Source organism: Pelobates fuscus, chromosome 4 (genome assembly GCF_036172605.1).
Source record: "Pelobates fuscus isolate aPelFus1 chromosome 4, aPelFus1.pri, whole genome shotgun sequence".
NCBI classification, from domain to species: domain Eukaryota; kingdom Metazoa; phylum Chordata; class Amphibia; order Anura; family Pelobatidae; genus Pelobates; species Pelobates fuscus.
Window position 1 is genome coordinate 209,956,169 of NC_086320.1, and position 24,279 is coordinate 209,980,447.

Here is a 24,279-nt window from a genome sequence, read left to right on the forward strand (position 1 = left end):
ATAAGCTAAAAAAAAAGTTACAAAAAAAGTCAGAGATGTTTTTATTGTAACTTAGTAGTATAGGAAATGCTTCCAAAAAAGGGATTCATACATCATATTGTTTACTTTTGTCCCAGAGGAAGTCCACCCTGTGTGAAAGAAACAAGTTAGACCTTTTTTTCTATATTTTATCTTTTATTGTTTTTATATTTTTTGTAAATTGGATTGGCTTAATTTTGTATAAATAAATTATTTTTGTTCCTGGTTTCAACCATTGAGATTCCTGTTCCTTGAATTATCATCAACTTCAGCAAAGAAAGGAGAGTCGATTTATTATAGCCCCTTTTAGGGCTTCAAGGCGCTCGTTTATTTTACATCTTGTGAGTGTAATCATTATCTGATTTATTTACCCTATAATAGAATACAGTGGAACCTCGGATCTCAAACTTATTCCAGAAGGCTGTTCGAGTTCCGATTTGTTCGAGAACCGAATCAACATTTCCCATTAGAATTAATGTTAATTTGATCAATCCGTTCCAGGCCCCCCAAATTACAGCATTTTAACAAAAAAATTATAGTATAATAATGGATTGCATGCATAAAAATACATATAGGAAAGTAATAATAAACACAATGTACAGTAAATGAAATGAAAATGTAACTTCACTTTACCTGTAATGATGAGTTGAGTGGGAAAGAGAAGAGATATTATTGTTTTAATGGGAAAACATAACTGTTCTTCTGTTATTTAAAGTGTGTCTAATTAAACATGTTTGCAGCATGATTTGTTCGGGTATCAAAGATTGTTCGCGTACCAAGACATTTTCGACTCAAAATTTTGTTCGACTTCCGAATTGTTGAGAACAGGACTGTTCGAGTTCCGCGGTTCCACTGCACATTACTATGTGCTGGCCATTGTATTTTTTTGTAGTTGTCAAGCTGGATCTCATATGTGTGTGTGTGTGTGTGTGTGTGTGTGTGTGTGTGTGTATGTATGAATATGTGTGTGTGTATATATACGCAACCATCCCCCATGTTTCATATATATATACCATTAAGTTAAGTACTCTTGTTTATATCACACTCAACACTTATTTGGTGTAGGGGTGATGTGTTATATCTAAATATACAAAACCTTGGCAGCTTGCCAACATGCTTCCATGAGCATAATGTGTTGAGGCATGCTGTTAATCAGTATAATTAACACAGATCATAAGTTAAGTTTAAGCCAGAGACCTTTTTATTGGAAGTTAGTCTTTTAGGAAATGTTTAAAAAAAAAAAAAGCTTTCAGTTTGACATACTATATGTGTCACATTATATGACCGAATACGCAGAATATAAATCCCACAATAGAGGAACAGAGAAAGGACCTATACTGGTCCTTCGAGTGGCCAGAGTGATAAGATTAGGGGGAAAAAAAGGAACGTCCAAACAAGCCAAGGTCAAAGGACACCAGAAAATCACAAAACCAAAATCCAAAGCTTAGTCAAGGAAGCTAGAAACCAGAATAGTGAGAGAAATAGCAGGGAAAAAAATACCAAAGGATAATAGAAAAATGCAACTCACTCTTGGGACACTCAGGAACCGGAACAGGGCACTGTGGACTGGGCGAACTGTGGTTTTATATGTGTGGGGGGGGGGGAAGTCTAGTGTAACCACGCCCCCAAAACGGGAGAGGGTGTTGGTGGATAGTGTAAGCAGCCCACGAACGCCATGCCGCTGGCACACATACGTTGCATCATTAAAAGGGAAGTGCGCATAGCGGTCGGCCTCCTAGTGGTTAGAAGATTTAGTAGGAGGCTCAGAAGCACAAAGGTAGGTACAGGGGTCTCACAATATGAGGTTTATTATATTACACAGTGCTTGTAATACAATCCTCCACATTGGCATTAAGTATCTATAGCTCACATTATTACTGTTGACTGATGAGGTTATATGAAAAAAAAAAAAAACCTGACTAAACCTCTAATGGTTTCTTGTTTAATTAAGGGCAGACACTGAACTTTCCTCATAGAGATTCATTGATTCAATTCATCTCTATGAGGAGATGCTGATTGGCCAGGGCTGTGTTTGAATCATGCTGGCTCTGCCCCTGATCTGCCTCTTTGTCAGTCTCAGCCAATCCTATGGGGAAGCACTGTGTTTGGATCAGGCTACCACATGTCAGCAGACTGCTTGTTTTTCTGAGTCTAACAGCATGCAGATTTACAGCTTCAGGCTTGAATACAGTAAGATTTATACTATATTTATGGAGGCATGAGGGGCCGAGGGGCGCTAGATGGTGGTGTTAACACTATAGGGTCAGGAATACATGTTTGTTTTCCTGACCCTATAGTGATCCTTTAAAATCAAAATGCTGCACAAATAAGACTCCATGCACCATGATCACCTCAAATCACAGAAAGTGATCATGACGTTTGGAGTAAACCATTAATGAAACCTATATGAACAGTAATACAAAATGTAATCGTTGTAACATGGAAATTATTAACAGTGAAGCAAATATTAACATGCATTGTAAATACTGAGTGAAAATTGGTACAGTATTACCTCTGAATACATTTGTGTGCCTCTTGTATCGTGACTATATTTTCGATTATTTTGCTGTTTTGCAGTCCAACATAAATGACACACCATTTCAGCATATTTTAAAGTCTCTGCATTCTAGGGGTTATACAAAGCAAGCATTGGGTTAAACATCTCAGCACTCCCAGTATGAATGATAACAGGTATTTTAACATGTTTTGGGTGTGACCATGCATGTAAAATGTGTCGCAATGTTATTTTTGACCACATTGGTTTATGTTTTGTTCAGGTTGTTAAAAGGGCAGTTAATAATTAATTAATTTGTTTTTTTTTTCATTTGAAAACAGAGTTCTATTTGTTTCAACAATCTTTATTGAAAAGTAGGATGTACATTTATAAAGAACAGCAATAACACGAAAAGTGACTGAAATGAAGATAGAATAACCCTTTTTGTGTAGATGGCAGTACATACTTTTTTTTTTTTTAAAATGTTGATTTTTCTGCATGTTATGAAGCCATCAAATGGAAACATTGTCAGAATTCTATTGATAATATATGCTCACTAATACAATGCTATACAAATTGTATTCTTCAAAGGGAACATCCTAGAGAATGGATTAACAATTTTTTTGGCGGGCAATACTATTTTTGAGACCAAAGAAAGATAAACTGTAGAAAAGGATAATGGAATAGAACTAAAAATAGGCAAGAAAGAGGAGAGAAGCTGGTAGTAGGAAAAGGTATGAAGAAATTGGGTAGAAGAGGACAGCAAAGGAAAATAATATTTGGCATAGCAGGCTAGCCTACCCAGATGAACAGGTGCTAGAGGGTAGTATGGCAGTGATTCATACCCACGATCGCCATATTGGCATAGTACTTGATAAATAATTTCCTCTGGTAACTATGACCTTTTGAGGTGGCAAAAAAGATGAGTGTCTTTAGCACATGGTAAATCTGGTCCATTGTGGCATAGCAGTAAAGCTAAAAAGAAAAAATAGAAATAGGATTAGAAATTAATGTATTGTATGAAGATACTCCCAGACAATATGTCCAATTCTACAAGAGAGGAGTCAAAATTATTTCTGGCTTCGGCAACTTCAGTTCTCCCTCGGTATTGGAAGTCCGATACCATTCCATCAATGACTGAGTTATTGTGCAAAGTGTTTGAAGCCAAGAGGTGTACGTTGGCTTTTGGGAAACCTGCTGCTGCTGTGGATTTACTGATGAGTGGATACTCTGGGAAGAGGGTGTCAGCGTGTTATAACCTATACGTTTTTTTATTAGACTTGCACCAGACCGGATGGTAAAACATAATTATTTAAATGTTACCGCTGTTATATACTGCTTTAATATACACTTAAAATACACTGCTCAAAAAAATAAAGGGAACACAAAAATAACACATCCTAGATCTGAATGAATTAAATGTTCTTCTGCAATACTTTGTTCTTTACATAGTTGAATGTGCTGACAACAAAATCACTCAAAAAAAAAAAAAAAATGGAAATCAAAATTTTCAACCCATGCAGGTCTGGCTTTGGAGTCACACTGAAAATTAAAGTGGAAAAACACACTACAGGCTGATCCAGCTTTGATGTAATGTCCTTAAAACAAGTCAAAATGAGGCTCAGTAGTGTGTGTGGCCTCCACGTGCCTGTATGACCTCCCTACAATGCCTGTGCATGCTCCTGATGTAGTTGTGGATGGTCTCCTGAAGGATCTCCTCCCAGACCTGGACTAAAGCATCTGCCAACTCCTGGACAGTCTGTGGTGCAACGTGACATTGGTGGATGGAGCGAGACATGCTGTACCAGATGTGCTCAATTGGATTCAGGTCTGGGTAACGGGCGGGCCAGTCCATAGCATCAATGCCTTCGTCTTGCAGGAACTGCTGACACACTCCAGCCACATGAGGTCTAGCATTGTCTTGCGTTAGGAGGAACCCAGGGCCAACCGCACCAGCATATGATCTCACAAGGGGTCTGAGGATCTCCTCTCGGTACCTAATGGCAGTCAGGCTACCTCTGGTGAGCACATGGAGGGCTGTGCGGCCCCCCAAAGAAATGCCACACTGGTCATGCTAGAGGATGTTGCAGGCAGCAGAACGTTCTCCATGGCGTCTCCAGAATCTGTCATGTGCTCAGTCTGAATCTGCTTTCATCTGTGAAGAGCACAGGGTGCGGAGGTAGGAGGTAGCTTTCCTGCTACTGGGTTGTTGGCCATCTACGGCCTCCTCCATGTCTCCTGATGTACTGGCCTGTTTCCTGGTAGCGCCTCCATGCTCTGGACACTATGCTGACACACAGCAAACCTTCTTGCCACAGCTCGCATTGATGTGCCATCCTGGATGAGCTGCACTACGTGAGCCACTTATGTGGGTTGTAGACTCCGTCTCATGCTACCACTAGAAAGCACCGCCAGCATTCAAAAGTGATCAAAACATCAGCCAGGAAGCATAGGAACTGAGAAGTGGTCTGTGGTCACCACCTGCAGAACCACTCCTTTATTGGGGGTGTCTTGCTAATTGCCTATAATTTCCACCTGTTGTCTATCCCATTTGCACAACCGCATGTGAAAGTGATTTTCACTCAGTGTTGCTTCCTAAGTGGACAGTTTGATTTTTACAGAAGTATGATTGACTTGGAGTTACATTGTGTTGTTTAAGTGTTCCCTTTATTTTTTTTGAGCAGTGTAGGTTATTGGATGATTGTTATTGTATTTTTTGGGGGTTAATTTGTATTGTTATTAAAAAAATGTATTCATACAAATTATATCAAAGGCATTAATGTATTGATAAAAATGTAAATGCTAATAAGATAATTTAGAAAAATGACTATAAATGAGTTGGTAGATATCGAAATACTAGCTTTTTATCTCGATCAACATATAGTTATTAGTGATGTCGCGAACATAAAATTTTCCGTTCGCGAATGGCAAACGCGAACTCCCGCAAATGTTCGCGAACGGGCGAACCGCCATAGACTTCAATAGGCAGGCGAATTTTAAAACCCACAGGGACTCTTTCTGGCCACAATAGTGATGGAAAAGTTGTTTCAAGGGGACTAACACCTGGACTGTGGCATGCCGGAGGGGGATCCATGGCAAAACTCCCATGGAAAATTATATAGTTGATGCAGAGTCTGGTTTTAATCCATAAAGGGCATAAATCACCTAACATTCCTAAATTGTTTGGAATAACGTGCTTTAAAACATCAGGTATGATGTTGTATCGATCAGGTAGTGTAAGGGTTACGCCCGCTTCACAGTGACAGACCAAACTCCCCGTTTAACGCACCGCAAACAGTCCATTTGCACAACCGCAAACTCCCCATTTGCACAAGGGTACCAAGGATACCAAGCTAGCCATGTCCCGTTCCTTGTCCTCACTGATGTCATTGAAGGTCTCTTCCTCCACCCAGCCACGTACAACACCAAGGTCCCTGAAAGGTAACAACAAGCCCCCTGTATTTTTTTTTTTAAATGCACACTACTGTTACACCAGATATGAGTTGCACTGGTGTGACACTGTGCCCTGGCAGGCCCTGAAACGCACATGTGTGAAGGAAACTGACTGCTATTATTTCACAGTCAAATTTCTAGTTTTTTTTTTTAATGTACACTACTGTTACACCAGTGATTGGCCCACGTCATGCCTACGCCCCCAAAACATTTGTGTGTGGGGGTGCTGGAATGACGTGGGCCAATGGGGGCCTGAATCAACTTTTGTCTCCCACTGCCCCTTTAAGCGCGAGCTCGTGACTCGAGCCGTGCTCCTAGTGCCAGGCGGGCCACGTGACCGATCACTGCAGTCAGTGCACGCGGCTAAGTCAGAAGAGGAGATCAAGCCGCATGCGGCTCATGTGGAGGCAGGAGTGATCCAGCCACGCGCGGCTCAAGCTTAGGAGCCAGGTCGGTCCCAGGATAAGGTAAATACAGCCACAACCACTTATCCCAATCACACACCTTTCCTAACGTCCTATCCCATTAAAAGCATATTACCGCGTATTTAATAAAACAGATAGACCCCCTACTTCATCCAGGTTACCGATCGATGGTTCGATATTCTGAGCCCTCTCTGGTTTACTGTACACGACTATTCGATATTCCCACAAATTTTATATAGCATTTTATGTTTGTTTGAGACCACCTTAAAAATATTGGATATCGCTAAAAATCATGATCACTATATACTTTCTTTACAAACCTCTAAAACGAACCAAACTACTCATCCATCCGCTATACCACTTTATCCCACCTAGAACTAGTGCCCAGTTAAAATACTTGACTCTTACTTACCCACACTCGGTCATGCCACACACATTTCACCACTACTCTCACTGAATCCCTCTGACTACGGCTAAATTAATCTTCTACATCAGAACACTACTCCTAAGATTGGGTTGTATCCATGTCTCGGGTCTTTCATTTAGAATAGGGGCAGCTTCGGTCTCCTTCAACACTGACACTCCAGTGCATATTATTAAAAGATTGGGCAGATGGAAATCCTCAGTCTACAACCGATATATTCCTCATCCCGAGAAAGAAATGAGGAAAGCTTTTAAAAGTTTGGCTTTGTAAATTTGATGCAATAAGTGTGTTTTTCTGTAATACCTTTTCACCCTCTTTGCATGAACCCGATTTACATATATTACTAATATGTTTCTGAACATATATATTATATTATTCACTCACTCACACACTCACTCACTCTCTGGGCCAGCCCAAGACATCATGCTGCCTAGGTCCAACGATAAATGACTATGAGGGATAATATATAATAAACACAGGTTACTGGCTATAGGGGGGATAATGTATAAAAAACACAGGTTACTGGCTATGGGAGGATAATGTATAATAAACACAGGTTACTGGCTATGGGAGGGATAATGTATAATAAACACAGGTTACTGGCTATGGAGGATAATGTATAATAAACACAAACACAAAAAATAAAAATATACAATGCAGCTTCAGAATTAATCTAAATTGTATGCTGTCTAGGAGGGGGTAGGGTCTGGGAGGGAGGGTCTGCTGCTGTTTGGCTGGAATGTGTCTGCTGACTGTGAGGTACAGGGTCAAAGTTTACTCAATGATGACCATTAGGGGCCGGACCGTACATCGCATATGTTCGCCGTCCGTGGCAAACGCGAACAAGCTATGTTCGCCAGGAACTATTCGCCAGCGAACCGTTCGGGACATCACTAATAGTTATTAGTTTTCTCTAAAGTGATACCATATAATACTTTGTTTTAAAGCAGGTTTACTTCAAATATGCACCCATGTATGGAAATCATTTGTTAAAAATGTGAATGTTTTTTGCTGCAATTCTGATTCTGCAAATTTTTTGATGTGCTGGAAATATCAGATTTACCCCAGTATTGAAGTTCAGCAGTTCCAACCAGTTTCATTTGTCTGTGGAAAAAAACATTAATTAAAGATTAAAGAGCAGTTCTAATGCCCCAAACAATATATATATACTCATTACAATTTTTTTTTTTCTCACAGCTGTCAGTCAGTGTACATACGCTGCGGTTGCAATGGAAACTCCCTAGCTGGCGCTTCTAGGTAGTATAGGAACAGAGTGGCGCAACGTCATTATGTTCTGACATTGGCAATGAAGCCAACATTACTGATGAGATTTGCCCTGTTTGGGTATGCGTCCCAAGCAGGGCAAATCAAAGAAGAATGCGGAAGGAACGCTGCCAGAGCGGAGGACAGCCAGGAGGTTAAAGAATTGTCTGCAGTGATTCTTTATAAATTGCTGCAGATAAAGTGATCTGAATAAAGTAACAGAGTACTCATACTAAGGAATTTAATAGTAGCCTGTAGCAGGGTATTCATAGTCTCAAATCTTGTGAAATTAGCATAAATTAATTGTTGTCCTTGGGAAATGGTGTTTATTTTCTCTTTAACAAATCATAACACATGCATGACTGAGCCAAATGGTGATTTATTCTTTGATCCGTATTGACTGTTTATCCATAATTGATGTAGAGAATATTTTATAAAGATGTAGTAATTATTTTAAATATCCAGAAAGTACTTTTACAACTTTAATGTAAGTAGCTATATACTCTATAGCCATAATTTCACAAGCTGGAATACAGAATTGTTCAGTGAGGCAGCACATCAAAACAACTGTAAATGCCAGAAACATAAATAGAAACAGTGTGGGCGCCAGACAACTTACAATTTAAAATAGTCTCATCGGTTTGGATGCTTGTATCATCTAATATACCTTTTGTTCTCCCTATGGACCAGAATTTAGCTGTCTGATTGAGCTGCGTCTTGATGTAGATGAACATGTCCTGTAGCTCCCACATATTTTGCCAATGGCTGAGGGTGAAGGGAGTTATAGTCCATAAGGAGAATAGAATTCTACAAATAATTTTCGAATGGTAGCAAATATTCGTTATGATACATAAATGACAGTATCTGCTTTTTCAATATTTTGGGGACTGTCGTAAATGGCCATCAGTTTCGACTTTCAAAAAGCTGAGATGCTAAATAGCTTGTGGCCAGGAGCTTGGCACACTTAATGCTCACATACCTTTTTGTGTCACTGGCCCACCAGTGAAATAGACAGTTCAATGGCATATTGCATACCTGTCAACATTTGGAGCTGTGGATGTGAGACAAACCACAAATCTGTGTTGCTAATTCAACATTATTTGGCATTACTAAAAATTGGTCAGATTTTAGGAAGCCAGTGATATATTACAATAAAAAAAACAGAGACTAGTTACATCAGCAAGTGCTGTAGTCAAAGCATTGTTTTAAGCACAATATTTCACAAAGGAGAGATTTGCGAAAATGTTAGTATAAACCTTTTATTTATTTATTTTTTATTTATATTGCTCTGTTAAGCCCTTCTAAGTCTGCCCATCCCCTGTTTTTTAGTTAAAATATCCCCGCAAAAAAAGGATATAATCTTCCTCTCCGCTTCTGATGTCACCACTTCCCTCACTTGGTTCAATAAAATATTTGGACCGTTTCACTGGTTCAGAACGTGTATGCAAGCTCTGTGGAGGGAGTGTGGGTTGTACGAGGGAGGAATTATAACTAATAAAGAAAAACAAATTTAAAGGGACACTATAGTCACCTGAACAACTTTAGCTTAATGAAGCAGTTTTGGTGTATAGAACATGCCCCTGCAGCCTCACTGCTCATTCCTCTGCCATTGAGGAGTTAAATCCCTTTGTTTATGAACCCTAGTCACACCTCCCTGCATGTGACTTGCAAAGCCTTCCATAAACACTTCCTGTAAAGAGAGCCCTATTTAGGCTTTCTTTATTGCAAGTTCTGTTTAATTAAGATTTTCTTATTCCCTGCTATGTTATTAGCGTGCTAGACCCTGCAAGGACCTCCTGTATGTGATTAAAGTTCAGTTTAGAGATTGAGATACAATTATTTAAGGTAAATTACATCTGTTTAAAAGTGAAACCAGTTTTTTTTTTTCATGCAGGCTCTGTAAATCACAGCCAGGGGAGGTGTGGCTAGGGCTGCATAAACAGAAACAAAGTGATTTAACTCCTAAATGACAGTGAATTGAGCAGTGAAATTGGGGAATGATCTATACACTAAAACTGCTTTATTTAGCTAAAGTAATTTAGGTGACTATAGTGTTCCTTTAACTATAAGAAAGCAGATAGGGTTCAAATAGGGGGGGGGGGAGGAAGAGGGCTGGGGCATGAAGTCTTGCTCACTGTCTGTCACCAGCATGCACTGCGTGATGAAAACAATTAATATTTGTACAGAATTCACAAGTCATTCGTGCCATGGGTGTAACTTTCCAATAGAACAAAAGTTAATATATCTCTTGATGTCCAGCATTCCAAGCAGAAAAACTACACCTAGAGACTCTTGGCACAATGGCCACTTCTAAAAGCAGGAATGTTCATGGTGGCTGGTGTATACCTTTAATAGGTATTCATTTGAGTTTTATTTTGATGCCTTCAGTTTCCAGATTACCTATATATAGTAATATATTGTAGGTAGGACACTTCTGATGTAAGAATCTTTTTCAACCAGTAGTTAATCTGAGAGCTTCTCAGTGTATTGTACTATTTAATAATATGTATTATTATTTATTGCTATATCACAATTGTGTTAATATTTTACAGAGGTCATCAACAGAGAATACAGTGATAACATCCCTGTCTGCAAGTAGGTGGATTTTATCACTGTCTCATACAGCCTGTGGAAAACAGAACCTATAAGTAAAGGTAGATTTGATCACCATAACATGCAGGGAGCTCCCCTCTATTCACACCTTTATTTAAATACATATGAATGTATTTATTATTCCTTTTTAAAAAAATGTTTTTTATAGGTTTGCAAATGTTTCTTGGTTAAACCATTTTAGGTATGAGTTTGTGATTTACCACATTTGTGTATGTATGGATTTGTTAGTCCAATTTAGCAAAATATGAATTGGATCTAAAAGATAGAAATTACCTTGCAGTAACCTTAGCTCTCATAGACGAATATAATGAATATAGAGGGTCATGCTTTATCTTAATGATCAATAGTATCTGACTTTTTTTTTAGTTATATAGGGATAAGCTGTGCCCCAAAAATGCCTTACTCTCTCTAATTCAAAAAGTTTTTCTACGTCGGTCCACAAGGGCCAATTCTATATTTTTGTAAGGAGGAATTGTTGTGGTCCGACTCTTAAAGACTGTCTCTGCAGAATCAATGCAGCTGCAAGGTTTGGCAAAGAAGCTACATAAAGACACACTGCAGCTGCGTTAAGAGTTGGACGCAGCCATTAAAGCTAACTATTAATTTTTATTTTTTTTAAATTAAAAAAATAAAATGTTTTTGTCTTTTAAAAGGAAAAAAAAGCCAGATTGCTGGCTGGCGGCTTCAGTTTTTAAAATAAATACTCTTATACAACATATAACAAATTGAAATATAAGCAACTAAACTCAAGAAAGCGGCACTATACAAAATATGATTAAAATATAAAGAGGATGACACACATGTAGAATAAATGTAAGCACCGACTACCTCTAAGAAATGTAATACCATATTCCTACATCTCTCTGTTCTGATTTATAGATTTTAGGATATACTGCACCATATTGTCATTTTATTTTTGTCTTGCATATACCATCTTCTAAAGTTAGATACCTTAAGTTAAGGCACCTATTAATATATATTGTATTGCTTAACACTTATACATTTCCAGGGCTGGACTGGGAAATAACTTCAGCCCAAGCATTTTTTAATCACAGTGACCTACTGAGAGGGGGTGGCGCTATATAGGGTGTGTTTTGTCATCACCAATGAAAAGCACACCCCATCTCAAAGTGAGCATGTTGGTTCAATGCTTTTCATGGGCAGATCATGCGTAGAGCTCTACTGAAGAGCTCTAGCATTAGAAAAAGGCCATGTATTTGTTCTGCACAGCACAAGCAAATATAACAACATGCTTTTTGGATTGCATGTGTGTAGAGTGAGCTGATTGAACAAACATCAGCTCAGGTGTGTCAGTTACTACAAACTGACACCCCTTGCCATATATGGTCATAAGTGTCCATCTTTTCTGTTCTCCTAATGTGGATTCCGAGATTACTTGTATGTAGTTCTTCTTGCATCCTCTTGTATGTTGCCATTCCTGCCTCCTCCAACATGGTCACGTGTCCACTTCCGGTGGAACATTTCCTGTAGTAACGTGTTGGCAAGTGATGATGGAATGCAATTCCTTTCTTTTGCCCATAATTAGAAAACGGTTGTTTGGGCTTTTCCGGAATAGTTCTATCTCGATTGGGAAACTGAACCCGATCGATATTCAAGTACATAAAGTCCAAAAAAGTACATAAAAAGGGGCACATACAGAAAAAAGGTTAATACCTAAAAACAAACATTAAATTATCATCACTAAGCAAGGAGATATGTATATAAGCTAATATTTAAAATAAAAAAAATATTGTATCAATATTAGCAGGCATCCTAGAGTTTAAAAGAGAGGATGTTAAGAGTAGTTCAGGCAAACCTCAATATTAAGAGGATGATATAAAAAAAAGTATATAATAAAAATGGAGGATAAACATTGAAAGTGAATATAAAAAGTAATAAGAACACCGCTAAAAAATGGGCTATAGAAATATGAATACATGGGAAAAACTAAAAAAGGGCTATACTAAAATAATAAGAAGTAGAACTCAGAGACTGGAGTTGATCTCAAAATCAATAATGAGACCTTTGGGGAATAATGTCTGTAGTTCGAATATCCATTTCATTTCTTGCTTCCCCAAACTTCAAGACATATTCCCCCCTCTCCAATGAACATTTATTTTGTCAATGCCTAAAAACTCAAGTTATTGTGGGTTAGAATTGTGTGCAAATGGATACACTATCATTAATAAAACCATTCTTGTCTTAAGTTGTGTTGATGGTCTTGCCTACATATTGTAAACCACACTTGCATCTTAACACGTAAATTACATTGTTTGAATGACATGATTAGTGATTTAATCTGGAATTGTTTTTTTTTTTTTTTTGTCACTTCTGACCTGGAATTCTTGTTTTATTCTTATTACTAACGTGGGTATTTTTGCATGCATGATAAAACCATTTCTAAATTGATGGTCAAAATCCCTCTCTTCACTTTTTCTACATACATGACAACTCTCAATATTGATGTAGCTATTTACATCTACTTGTTTAAAATATGTTCAAGTCATAATAGTTTGATTTAAAATATAAATATTAAAATGAAAAATGTGTATTTGGGTTCTGCTAATGTATTTCATGAGTTTGATTCCCCAGTTGTTAGAATTTTAAAAATGTCCCGAACTAATCTTCTGACTCTTTCCAAAGCATAAATATGTCACCAATATATCTTTTTTTTATAGAGGGCCAGATTGGCTCCAAGCTCATGTCCCTGGTAAATAAATAAACTTTCCCAGTATGACATGGACAAATTAGCATAGCTTAGAGCAAACTTGGTCCTCATAGTTGTGCCCCTGGTCTGGAGATAGTAGTTCTCATTAAACCAGAAATAATGGTTTTGTAAAATCATATTGATACCCTCCACAAGAAAATTAACTTGGGTGTCTAAACATTTCTTAAATTGATTTTAATAGAACCAAACGGCTTTACAACCCTTTTGGTGTTCTATGATCGTATATAGACTAGTGACGTCACACGTAATAAGAAAGAAATCGTCCTTCCATTTAAAATCAGATAAAGTATGTAACAAGCACATAGTCTTGTAAGTATGATGGACTCTCCTTAACTAGAGGCTGCAGATGGAAATCTATGTATTGGGATAGTGAGGACAGGATCAAATTTATACTCACAACTATTGGTCTTCCCGGAGGGTATACTCAGTCATGCTGTGTTTGTGGTGTGGTGTGATGTAATGTATGTGTGTCTAGGCCCTGTAGAGAGTGTGTGTATAGGGGATGTAGAGAGCATGTGCATACCCGCTGTAGTGTGTGTGTGTGTGTATAGGTGATGTAATGTGTGTAGGGCTTGTATAGAGTGTGTGTTTTAGGGAATGTAGTATGTCTTTGCTTACAATGAATCTAGTGTATACATAGGGGATCCAGAGTGTGTGTGTAGGGGATCTAGTGTGTGTTTGAAGGACCCAGAGTGTGTATAGGAGATCTAGTGAGTCTCTCTATACACACACACACATAGAGTGTATATAGGGATCGAGTGTGTGTTAATGATCCAGACTTAGTTAAGGGATCTAGTGTATGTCTGGAATGTAATGTGTTTAGGGGTGCAGTATGTATGTGAGTGGTGCAATGTGTGTAAGGGGTTCTGTAGTATAAGTATATACATATATGTTTGGAAGTATGTGTGTGAAGGGTGTAGTGGTGCTGTGTGTGTGTAGTTTGTGTTTGTGAGGGTGATGTGTATGTGTGTGTGCTGTGTTGAATGTTTAGAGGGATTGTGTGTTGGTCGGAGCCAGGTTAATGTTAATATATATATATTTTTTTTTAAAGGCAAGCATTGGATCCCTCCTCCCTTCGTACCTTTTGCCTGGGAGGGGGGACCTAGCTGCAATCCCTGGTGGTCCTAGTGGTGAGTGAACTCTAGCCTGCAGGGCTAGAGTTCACTCTTGCGAGACCCTCTCGCTCGGGATCTCGCTAGAGGAACCCGGCTGAGCTGTGAGATAGAGCTCCTCCGGGTCCTCTCCTGTCTCCCTCCACAGCCGGCGGACGCTTGTTAGTGGCAGTGGGCCGGTGAGGGAGATCTTTGAACTCTCCACTGGTCCATCATGGAATAGAGCAGAGCCGGCGTTCAGATAGCATCCTGTGATCTTCATGCCGTCCTTGGGCTGTACGTACTGCATTCATTTGTTGTTCTGTCTGTTAGAAGCAAGTAGTAGATTGTTTTTATTCGGTCATAATATAATATTTAAATAAGATGGTATAAAACAATAAATACACTTATAAACTTCAAGGTGAAAACAGTTGTCTGGAGTGATTTCTATTTGCTTTTATAAAGATTAGCCATGCAGCATTTAAAATGAAATGTAATTCTGCATTTATAGAATTATGTTGGTGGGTCTTTGAAAGAGATATCCACCCATGTATTGAAGTCCTGTTACATGTTAACTTTACTTATTGTTACCTGCCATAATCAATGTTTTTCCCTCGATTGTTTAAAAAGTATCACCTGTAATATGACTGTTGTAGTCAATCCAGCATGAGAAGAACATTATTTTTTTGTTTGTTTATATTTTTTCTTCAAGATATCAGTGTAACTTCCGATTAATGAAATGTATGGATTAGTGGAAGTATGTATATTTGTGTCAGGTTATGGGCTCCTACTGATCCAGCATAATCATAACTCACATAATCATGAAGGAGATCCCCATCTGTGCCAAACAGACTTCTGTTAGGTCTCAGACTTACAGCTATTTATTTATTAATTTGCTCTGCCATTTCACTCTACCCCAGACAATTCCAATACACTGAAATTCTGTCGGTGTTTAGCCTTGCTGTTCTGACATACTGCCTGGCCTATGACATCCACTCTCTGCTTTGGGAAACAGCCATGGTAGCCTGCAGAAGTGTCTTTTTCTTGGCTAGGTGTTTGCAAGTGGTTGTTTATGAGCTCTTATGAAACAGATTTATTCTTCACTACTTATCAGAAATTATCTTCAAACCCCACAAAACAGATTAAAGAGAAATTCAATGAATATATCAAGAAATTACTAAGAAGAAATATCTTAACAGTTGAAGAAACCAAATATTTGTCAATCTCAGATTCTAGTTTTCCAGTGTTTCATCACATGCCAAAATTGCATAAGGTAAGAAACAACACACCAAGTAGACCAATTATATCCAGCATTGATTGGCTATCATCCAGGATATCTGAATATATTGATATTCTACTTCAACTGATGGTGGCTTTAGAAGGCATTCTTTAGAAGGCATTCAAGTAATCCATTTTGGTTTAAAGACCTTTTTTTTTCATTCAAGTCCGGCAAGGAGTACCAAGTTTGCAATCAATTATGCCAACTTATTATTGCCTACTGAGAAGAAAGATATGCTCTCCAGAAACGCTCATGGAATGCAAGCTTTGTGTCTGATCACCCTTTCATAAACAAAATATTTATCTGGAAGGGAGATGAAATAACTTGATTGTTGCATTATTTTAACTTCCAAACGTAGCACTTCTTAGACTTAAATATTTATGTGAAAGATGCCACCATCAAAACAAAAAATATATATATATATTTTTAAGCTGTAGATGCTAATTGAGAACCAGTTGTCACCACACAAGCCAATTCCTCAGAATATGATGCAATTGTACAGAGGAATGTATCACAAGTGAGCAAAATTAGACTACTTTTGTGGAGAGAGGTTATGATAAAAAAAAATCTAAATAAATCATTAATTGAAGTTTAAAATACCTCAAGAAACAATATTGTAATGTAGAAAAAGAAAGGAGAAAAAATGATAAAAACAATATATCCTCTATATATTTTCAATTTTAATGGAAACAAAAAGGTCAAAAAGTCCTGGCATATCCTGTTGGATGATCCAATTTTAAAAGTTCTCAACACAATCAAAAATAGTGTTTAGGGGCTCAAAATGTTTTAGAAAGCACTCTAGCACAGAGCAATTAAAGATCAATGGAACCAAAAATTTTTATGGATAAAAGTGAAGGATTCTTCAGATGTGGTTTATGTGTATTAAAAAGACATCAGAAAAATAATCTCTATGCAGTATTTAAATGTTTATAGCAGCAATAAATCAAAGTCCAATTGGTAGGTAAATCAGTCCAAGCTAAAACAGCAGATAAATGTTAAACATATAGTCTTTTAATATGTATCAAGGCGGCGGACACCTGCGACCGCGGTATGTACGCCAGTCAGGGCCGGATTAACATAGGGGCTGATAGAGCTCCAGGCCCAGGCCCATGGAATAGGCCCATTTAAAAATATAATTTAAAATAATTTTTTTTTTTAAACACTACTCTTAGGTTTGCCACCTGACTGGTATTTTACTGGCACAGCCGGTATTTGAGGCTGCCTGTCCGTGACGGTATTGCAGTAATACCGGCAATACAAATGCAGGTATTTTTCTCAGAATAAATGGAGATTACTCTGCAATACCAGCACTGGCCAGTAGGGGTCACTGTGTGTGGAGAGAGGCAGGGATAGGAAGTTACAGCATATCCCTGCCTCTCTCTACTACTCACTGATCCGTGGGGGAGCAGCAACACAGCACAGAGTCCAGACAGCAGCTCTACAGCTCAGGTAAGTGAGGGATGGAGGGAAAGGCAGCAGGGACACTGAGACACTAGGGGACACATGGAGACACACACTAGGGGACACATGGGAACACTGAGACACTGGAAAACACGGGGACACTGGGGGACATATGGGGACACTGAGACACTAGGGGACACTGAGACACTAGGGGACACTGAGACACTAGGGGACACTGAGACACTAGGGGACACTGAGACACTAGGGGACACTGAGACACTAGGGGACACTGAGACACTAGGGGACACTGAGACACTAGGGGACACTGAGACACTAGGGGACACTGAGACACTAGGGGACACTGAGACACTAGGGGACACTGAGACACTAGGGGACACTGAGACACTAGGGGACACTGAGACACTAGGGGACACTGAGACACTAGGGGACACTGAGACACTAGGGGACACTGAGACACTAGGGGACACTGAGACACTAGGGGACACTGAGACACTAGGGGACACTGAGACACTAGGGGACACTGAGACACTAGGGGACACTGAGACACTAGGGGACACTGAGACACTAGGGGACACTGAGACACTTGGGGACACCGAGACACTAGGGGACACTGGGACACATGGGGATGCTGAGACACATAGGGACGCTGTGAGAGATAGGGACATTGGGAGACACTGAGACATTGGGACACGAGACACTATTTCCCCATGTCCCCCAGCCAGTGTCCCTAGTGTCTCAGTGTCCCCAAGTCTCCCAGTGTCTGTGTCCCATATCTCTCAGTGTGCCTAGTGACCCCATGTGTCCCCATGTCTCCCAGTGTCCCCAAGTGTCTGTCTCACAGCCAGTGTTTCCTAGTCTCCCAGTGTCCCCTAGTCTCCCTGTGTCCCTAGTGTCTGTGTCCCCAAATGTTTCAGTGTCCCCATGTCTCCCAGTGTCTGTGTTCCTAGTGTCTGTGTGCCTAGTGTCCCCAAATGTTTCCCAGTGTCTGTGTCCCTAGTGTCTCAGTGTCCCCATTTCTCCCAGTTTCCCTAAATGTCTCAGTGTCCCCATGTCTCCCAATGTCCCCGGGTCTCTGTGTCCCCATGTCTCAATGTGTCCCCAGTATCCTAGTGACATGGGGACACACTGGGACATTGGGACACTGGGAGAAATGGGGACACTGAGACACTGAGACACTGGGAGACTAGGGGACTGGGCGACATGGGGACACTGACACTGTGATACATAGGGACACTGAGACACTGGGTGACTTGCGAGACTGAGACACTGGGAGACACTGGGAGCAATCCATCTATACAGCAGAATCAAACTGTGAGTAGTTTGGTGATTTTACAGAATTTTCTCTGATGTCACTCCTTGTCATTTACATCATGTGATGTCACGCATAACTAATTATACAAATGATTAAGGCTGGTATTTTTTTCCCAAGAAAGGTGGCAACCTTAACTACTCTTCACACACTCTTGCTCAAAGGAGCACTACAGGGTCAGGAACACAATCATGTATTTCTGACCCTATTATGTTAAAACCACCACCCTGGCCCCTTCTTGCCTCCCTAAATATAGTAAAATATTACTTGTATTCAAGTCTGCAGCTGCTGGCTCTGCCTCTGAACTGACTGTCTGCTGACATCATCAGAAGTGGTGGTCTGAGCAAATTACAATACATCCCCTTCCCCATAGGATTGGCTGAGACTGTCAACTAGGCAGATCAGGTGCAGAGCCAGCACAAGTCCAACATAGCCCTTGCCAATCAGCATCTCCTCATAAAGATGAATTGAATCAATGCATCTCTATGAGGAAAGTTCAGTGTCTGCATGCAGAGGGTGAAGACACTGAATGGCAGTGCTGCACACTACTGCCCCAGGAAGCACCTCTCACAGCCATCTAAGAAGCGGCCAGTGGAGTTATTTTCTCTGAAAAGACAGTGTTTACTCCAAAAAGCCTGAATGGAATGATTCTACTTACCAGAACAAATACATTAAGCTGTAGTTGTTCTGGTGACTATAGTGTCCCTTTAAGTGTGGAAGCTTAAGTGGGATGTATGGGAACAAAAACTTGTGTGGACTGGCTGACAATAAAATTAGTTTAGGTAATGCAGACGTTGGTCTCTCTAACACTGTGGCATGTCCCCTTTCTTCTACACTCTCTACATACACCTTTTCTCTGTCTCAGACTATATACCAGGAACTTCTGCCTGCTAGTAAGAAGGTAAGGAGACTAGTGGACCAGCGAGTGCTACGGGACAGTCCTTAGAAAGTGTGAATCATTTGATGCATTCATGTCAGATAGATAAATATTAGATATTTTCATTGGTTGCAAAAGGTATGTCTCTTTCAGAGACTGAGAATCAGGAACATGTTGAAATGTGAGAGGGGTGTGGCTAATGAGGCTAGGTTACACTGCTGAAAACCGCAAAACCTTTTACAGCACTGCAGGAAAACTACACACGGGGGGCATGGCTAGCCAGTGACCTAAAAGGCAGTTATTTGAGTGAGCTCTAGGGACACTTGGTGTAAAATAGAAAAACATTGCTAAAAAAACAACCGCATTTCTGTAGTGGAATGTATATTTACTAGTTCCTAAGCCCACCCTGATTATGTAGAAACAAAGAAAATCTGGGTCTGGTAATATTTCTGGAAAACCTGCAGTTATTCCTGAAAAGCATAGTACAGGCCGTACTTGTGCTAAAACCCCTGCAGCTAGTAATATACTGCCGCCAGAGAGATCATCTGTCTCCCCTTCTAATCCTATTAGGACTTGGTCAGCTGCAGCAATGGCGGCACATAGCCGCAAAGTATCAGATCTTAGTAAATCCGCCTTTCCCTGAGAGAAACGGCCATGGGCACGCGGCTCGTGTGGCGGGAGCCACAAAGTGAAAGTAATAAATCCGTCTGTGATCCCTATACCACCATCGTTGATGGAAACTGACCTATATGATGACATACAGGCTAATGCAGGGCTGTGGATGTCTCTTGCGCCAAGTATAACAGCAGGGAGCCATGCCCATAGAGAGCCTAAGGAACTCAGGGAGAGCCCTGTGAGAGCCAATAATGAAATAAATATACAAAGATTAATGAGGGAACCCCCAGGCTCTTTAGCAACAATGGAACAAATCTGGGAAATGCTCTATATTGTGAGACAAAATCTAAGAAAGGCTATAAGAGAAAGTATCAGGGATGAATTTTCACAAATTAAATACAGTGTTGCGGATGTAGAGCACAGAGCTGATTCTGTTTATTACAACATAAGTCAAAGCTTACTGAACAGTTTAAAGCTATGCAGACACAATTAAAATCTGCAAACACAAAACTCATTGATTTGGTAGACATGAGCAGGAGGAATAATATGCATATCAGAGGTAATCCGCATACTATCCAACCAACTAAATTGGAAGATTATTTGAAGGCAGTAATCAGTGAAATCAGTGAAACTCCATCTTACTGATGCAGATCTTCAAATTGACCGTATCCACAGATTACCTAAACCTGCTTCTGCACCTAAGGAGGTACCTAAAGGATTAATTGCAAGACTTCACTATTTCAGAATTAAGGAAGACTTCTTAGCAACTTTACAATCAGGATTACCTTCAGAATATAGCCATATTAAAATATTTCAAGATCCTTCTCCTGTCACCATGCAAAGATGTAAAGAATTTGGGCAATTTACCTCAGAATTACATTGCAGAAATATACGCTATCGCTGGGGGTTTCCAGTAAAGGTTATGTTCCGGATGGATGATCATAATTATGTAGTGGAAAGGAGAAAGAAATGGAGGTGCAAACCACACCAGAAAGGTTGTCTAGCCAGACACCACAGCCACCACAGAGGAAGATGAGGAGGATGGACAAGATGCAGTAATGCAACGTAGAAGTAATAGTTCTGTTAACACATTTTTTTAATTGATTTTTAAATTTCTCTTTTCCTTTTCTTTAATCCTTTTCTTAAGTCCTTTTTCAAAATGATCTCCATTTTTTTTCTCTCCTCTTTGTGACAACATCAAAATATGCTATTTTTAGCCAAACCAATGTTTTCCCGTAGGGAAAGCATTGGATTGGCTAAAATCAGCACTGGACCAAATGCTGTCTTGGCCAGTCAGGACCTCCTCATAGAGATACATTGAATCAATGCATCTCTATGAGGAAAATTCAGCGTCTCCATGCAGAGCGTGGGCCTAAATGGCCACTTGGCGGTGTCCCTAGTGGCCACTTGGAGGTGTCCCTAGACTTCCTTTTCTCTGGAAAAAAAGTCAGAAGGGAACTATTATACTCACCAGAACAACTACATTAAGCTGTAGTTGTTCTGGTGACTATAGTGTCCCTTTAATCATTATTGCAAAACTGGGGAAATGCCTGTGGAGGCCTTGTGCGCACAGATTGTAACGCTACCCATGCCTGGTAAAGAACAAAATGTTTATCAAAACTTTCGACCCATATTCGTAATTAATTGTGATACCAAAATGTCTTCAAAAATATTGTCCTTAAGACTTGCACAAATTTTCCCCTTCTTAATAGAGAAAAGACCAGGGGGGCTTTATCCTGAACCGTAAGGCCCTGGACAGTACGAGACGATACATTAATTTGATTCACCTAATTAAGCTAATAGAATGCCTTCCTTGCTCCTCTCTTTGGATGCAGAGGAGGTATTTGATAGGATCCATTGGGACTTTTAAAAGAAGTTATGTTGCAATTTGGTTTACCAGAACCCTAAATCGGAGCAGTGTTAACTCTTTATTGCTCTCCAACAGCAAAGATATCTGCTACAGCATTTACATCGGTAGTTTTGCACTGTCTAATGGGACCAGACAGGGGTGCCCATTGTCGCCGCTTCTCTTTGTGCTTGCAATGGAACCCTTGGCTGAAATGTTTTGCGTTTGTACGATGATAGATGGCATTGCAGTTGGGGGCAAAGAACATAAGATTGGTCTTTTTGCGGATGACATTATGCTGTTTTTTAGAAATACTATGTCCTCGAGTTCGCCTCTAATGTCAATCCTGCACGAATTCGGTGAAATGTCTTACTATAAAGTAAATACCAGTAAAACTCAAGCCCTTGCTTTCTTTGTCCTGTGGTTTGAATTGGACACTCTAAAAAAAATTATTTAAATTATTTAAATGTTATTATTGAGACGTTCTCTACCTATAATCAACATTAATGTGAAGCATGAAGTGGGATCTGAATGCTGATAAGCACTCACTGCTTCACACAGTGAGAGGCCTCTGATTTGTATCAGTCAGTTGATAGACAAGGTGGTGACACTCTCTCTCTCTACTAGTTCCATGTAAAATGCAGTGCAGTAACATTGCAAGCTTGTTGCTCACAGACTGGCATTGCAGCACTGATTTGGGCGTGCTCTGATGCTGTCAGATTGTCCTTACAACTTAATCGACTGTGAGCCAGCACTTCATGTCAAAGAGCATGCATCTTCATAGGGAGATCTGGGTTACCCCACTTGGTAAAACACTAGATTTCAACTATTGCTTCCAATGAAGTAAAACATAGGTTTTAACAACTCTGGAACTCTTTGAAGTCCAAACATGGTTTGTGACCTAAGTACTTAAATATGCTAATCCTTATGGAAATTAGTATTAACCAGACTCCACAGAAGAGCTGAAGGTAAATTTAGAGGGCTTTTGGTGGTGGTAAACACTATTTATATATTTTGTATATATATATATATATATATTTGTTCTTTATTGTTTTAGGATACGTTATATTCGTTATGAACTCCCGGCTGCGTGCTTTGGGTGGGAGGATAAACAACATTCGAGCTAATGAACTTCCAAAGGAGAAAAATAGGTCAGAGGTGGCTTGCAACATCCACTTCTTGGATGGATCTCAACAATGTTTCCGAGTTAATGTAAGTAGTTCTCTTTTTCTCTTTCAACAATAAGAAATAATTACATATATATTGCACTAGGATAATATGGCAGAGTGTTTGTGCTCTTATGTTTTCTTGTGTTTTATTTATATTTATCTTTATCTTTTTTTTTTTTTTATTGTGGCATCTAAAATTTGACTGTAAATTTCCACTGCTGATTCAGCCAACATAATTGCTAAATACATTCATAATTTCATATTGTGAGTCAGTGTTTAATTTTGGGCAGCAGGGAATTTTCATACCATTTCATGAATGACACATATTTTAAATTCTTACTATTGGTACTTGTTAAAGGAAAGTCTGGTATTGAGGTACTTGGCAGGAAAAAATTGTGACCATTAATATTCTGAAAAAATAATGAGGAACACTACAATTCTAGATGATGGATCCTCGTTATACTTACTGCCTTGTTATTAACCAGAGTCCATCTGAGTATGATTACTTTCATTTTGTGCAACACTGTAAATTTGATACAGACAGACTTAAAGTATCCAGTAAGATTCCAAGTACCATAACCACTTATGCTTGTTGGATAAGATTATACTAGAAGGACCTGTGTCTACTTTCTTCTATTATAATGATTAGTGCTGCATAAATTTGCTACAAGTCACTACAACGTTCCCACCTATTCATACATCATAGGGTAAGCATAGCTGCCCCTGATTTGTTCAAGGTCACAGTGTGAGCATGCATGACGTGGGCACACTGTATGACTTTTATCTGGGGTCTACTGGGCCCACTAATACTGGGTCTACTGGACGCCGCTCCTGATCTCTTCTACAAAATTTCAAATTCTGCTAGCAGGTTACCTAATTGTCTTCAGGTATTTGTAAATGTAATTTTTATTCTTTATTTTGGTACAAGCAGCCACAGAGAGGCTCTACATATAAGTGTGCATTCAAGCCAGCTTGTAATTTTACAATTTTGCCAAAAGGCCTTAAGGTATTTTTAATCACTTAAACCTTAATTTAATATTTTTGTATTGTAATGCGTCTAAAGTGAATTTGACGAGACTCCCTACCTTGTCCTCTGTTCAATTCAGCTTAGTTCAGACACAGCTTCCAGTTCTCTGTTGAAAGTAGTGGAGGCGGAGAGTGGTGGCTGATGAACCCCAGATAACAAGTCAAACTGTCCTAAAACTGCTTAATTACTTACTGTGGGGGTTGCCAGGACATTCATAGCACTATAA

General features: G+C 39.4%; 1 protein-coding gene across 1 annotated transcript in view; it reads left to right on the forward strand.

The window, feature by feature from the left end:
• The window catches only part of PTPN3 (protein tyrosine phosphatase non-receptor type 3), a 263,560-nt gene that overhangs the window by 80,340 nt on the left and 158,941 nt on the right, over window positions 1-24,279 (forward strand). The window contains exon 2 of the mRNA XM_063451879.1: window positions 22,915-23,069. Coding sequence (XP_063307949.1) covers window positions 22,932-23,069 — 138 coding nt within the window. The 5' untranslated portion in view covers window positions 22,915-22,931. The remainder of the gene's footprint in view (window positions 1-22,914; window positions 23,070-24,279) is intronic.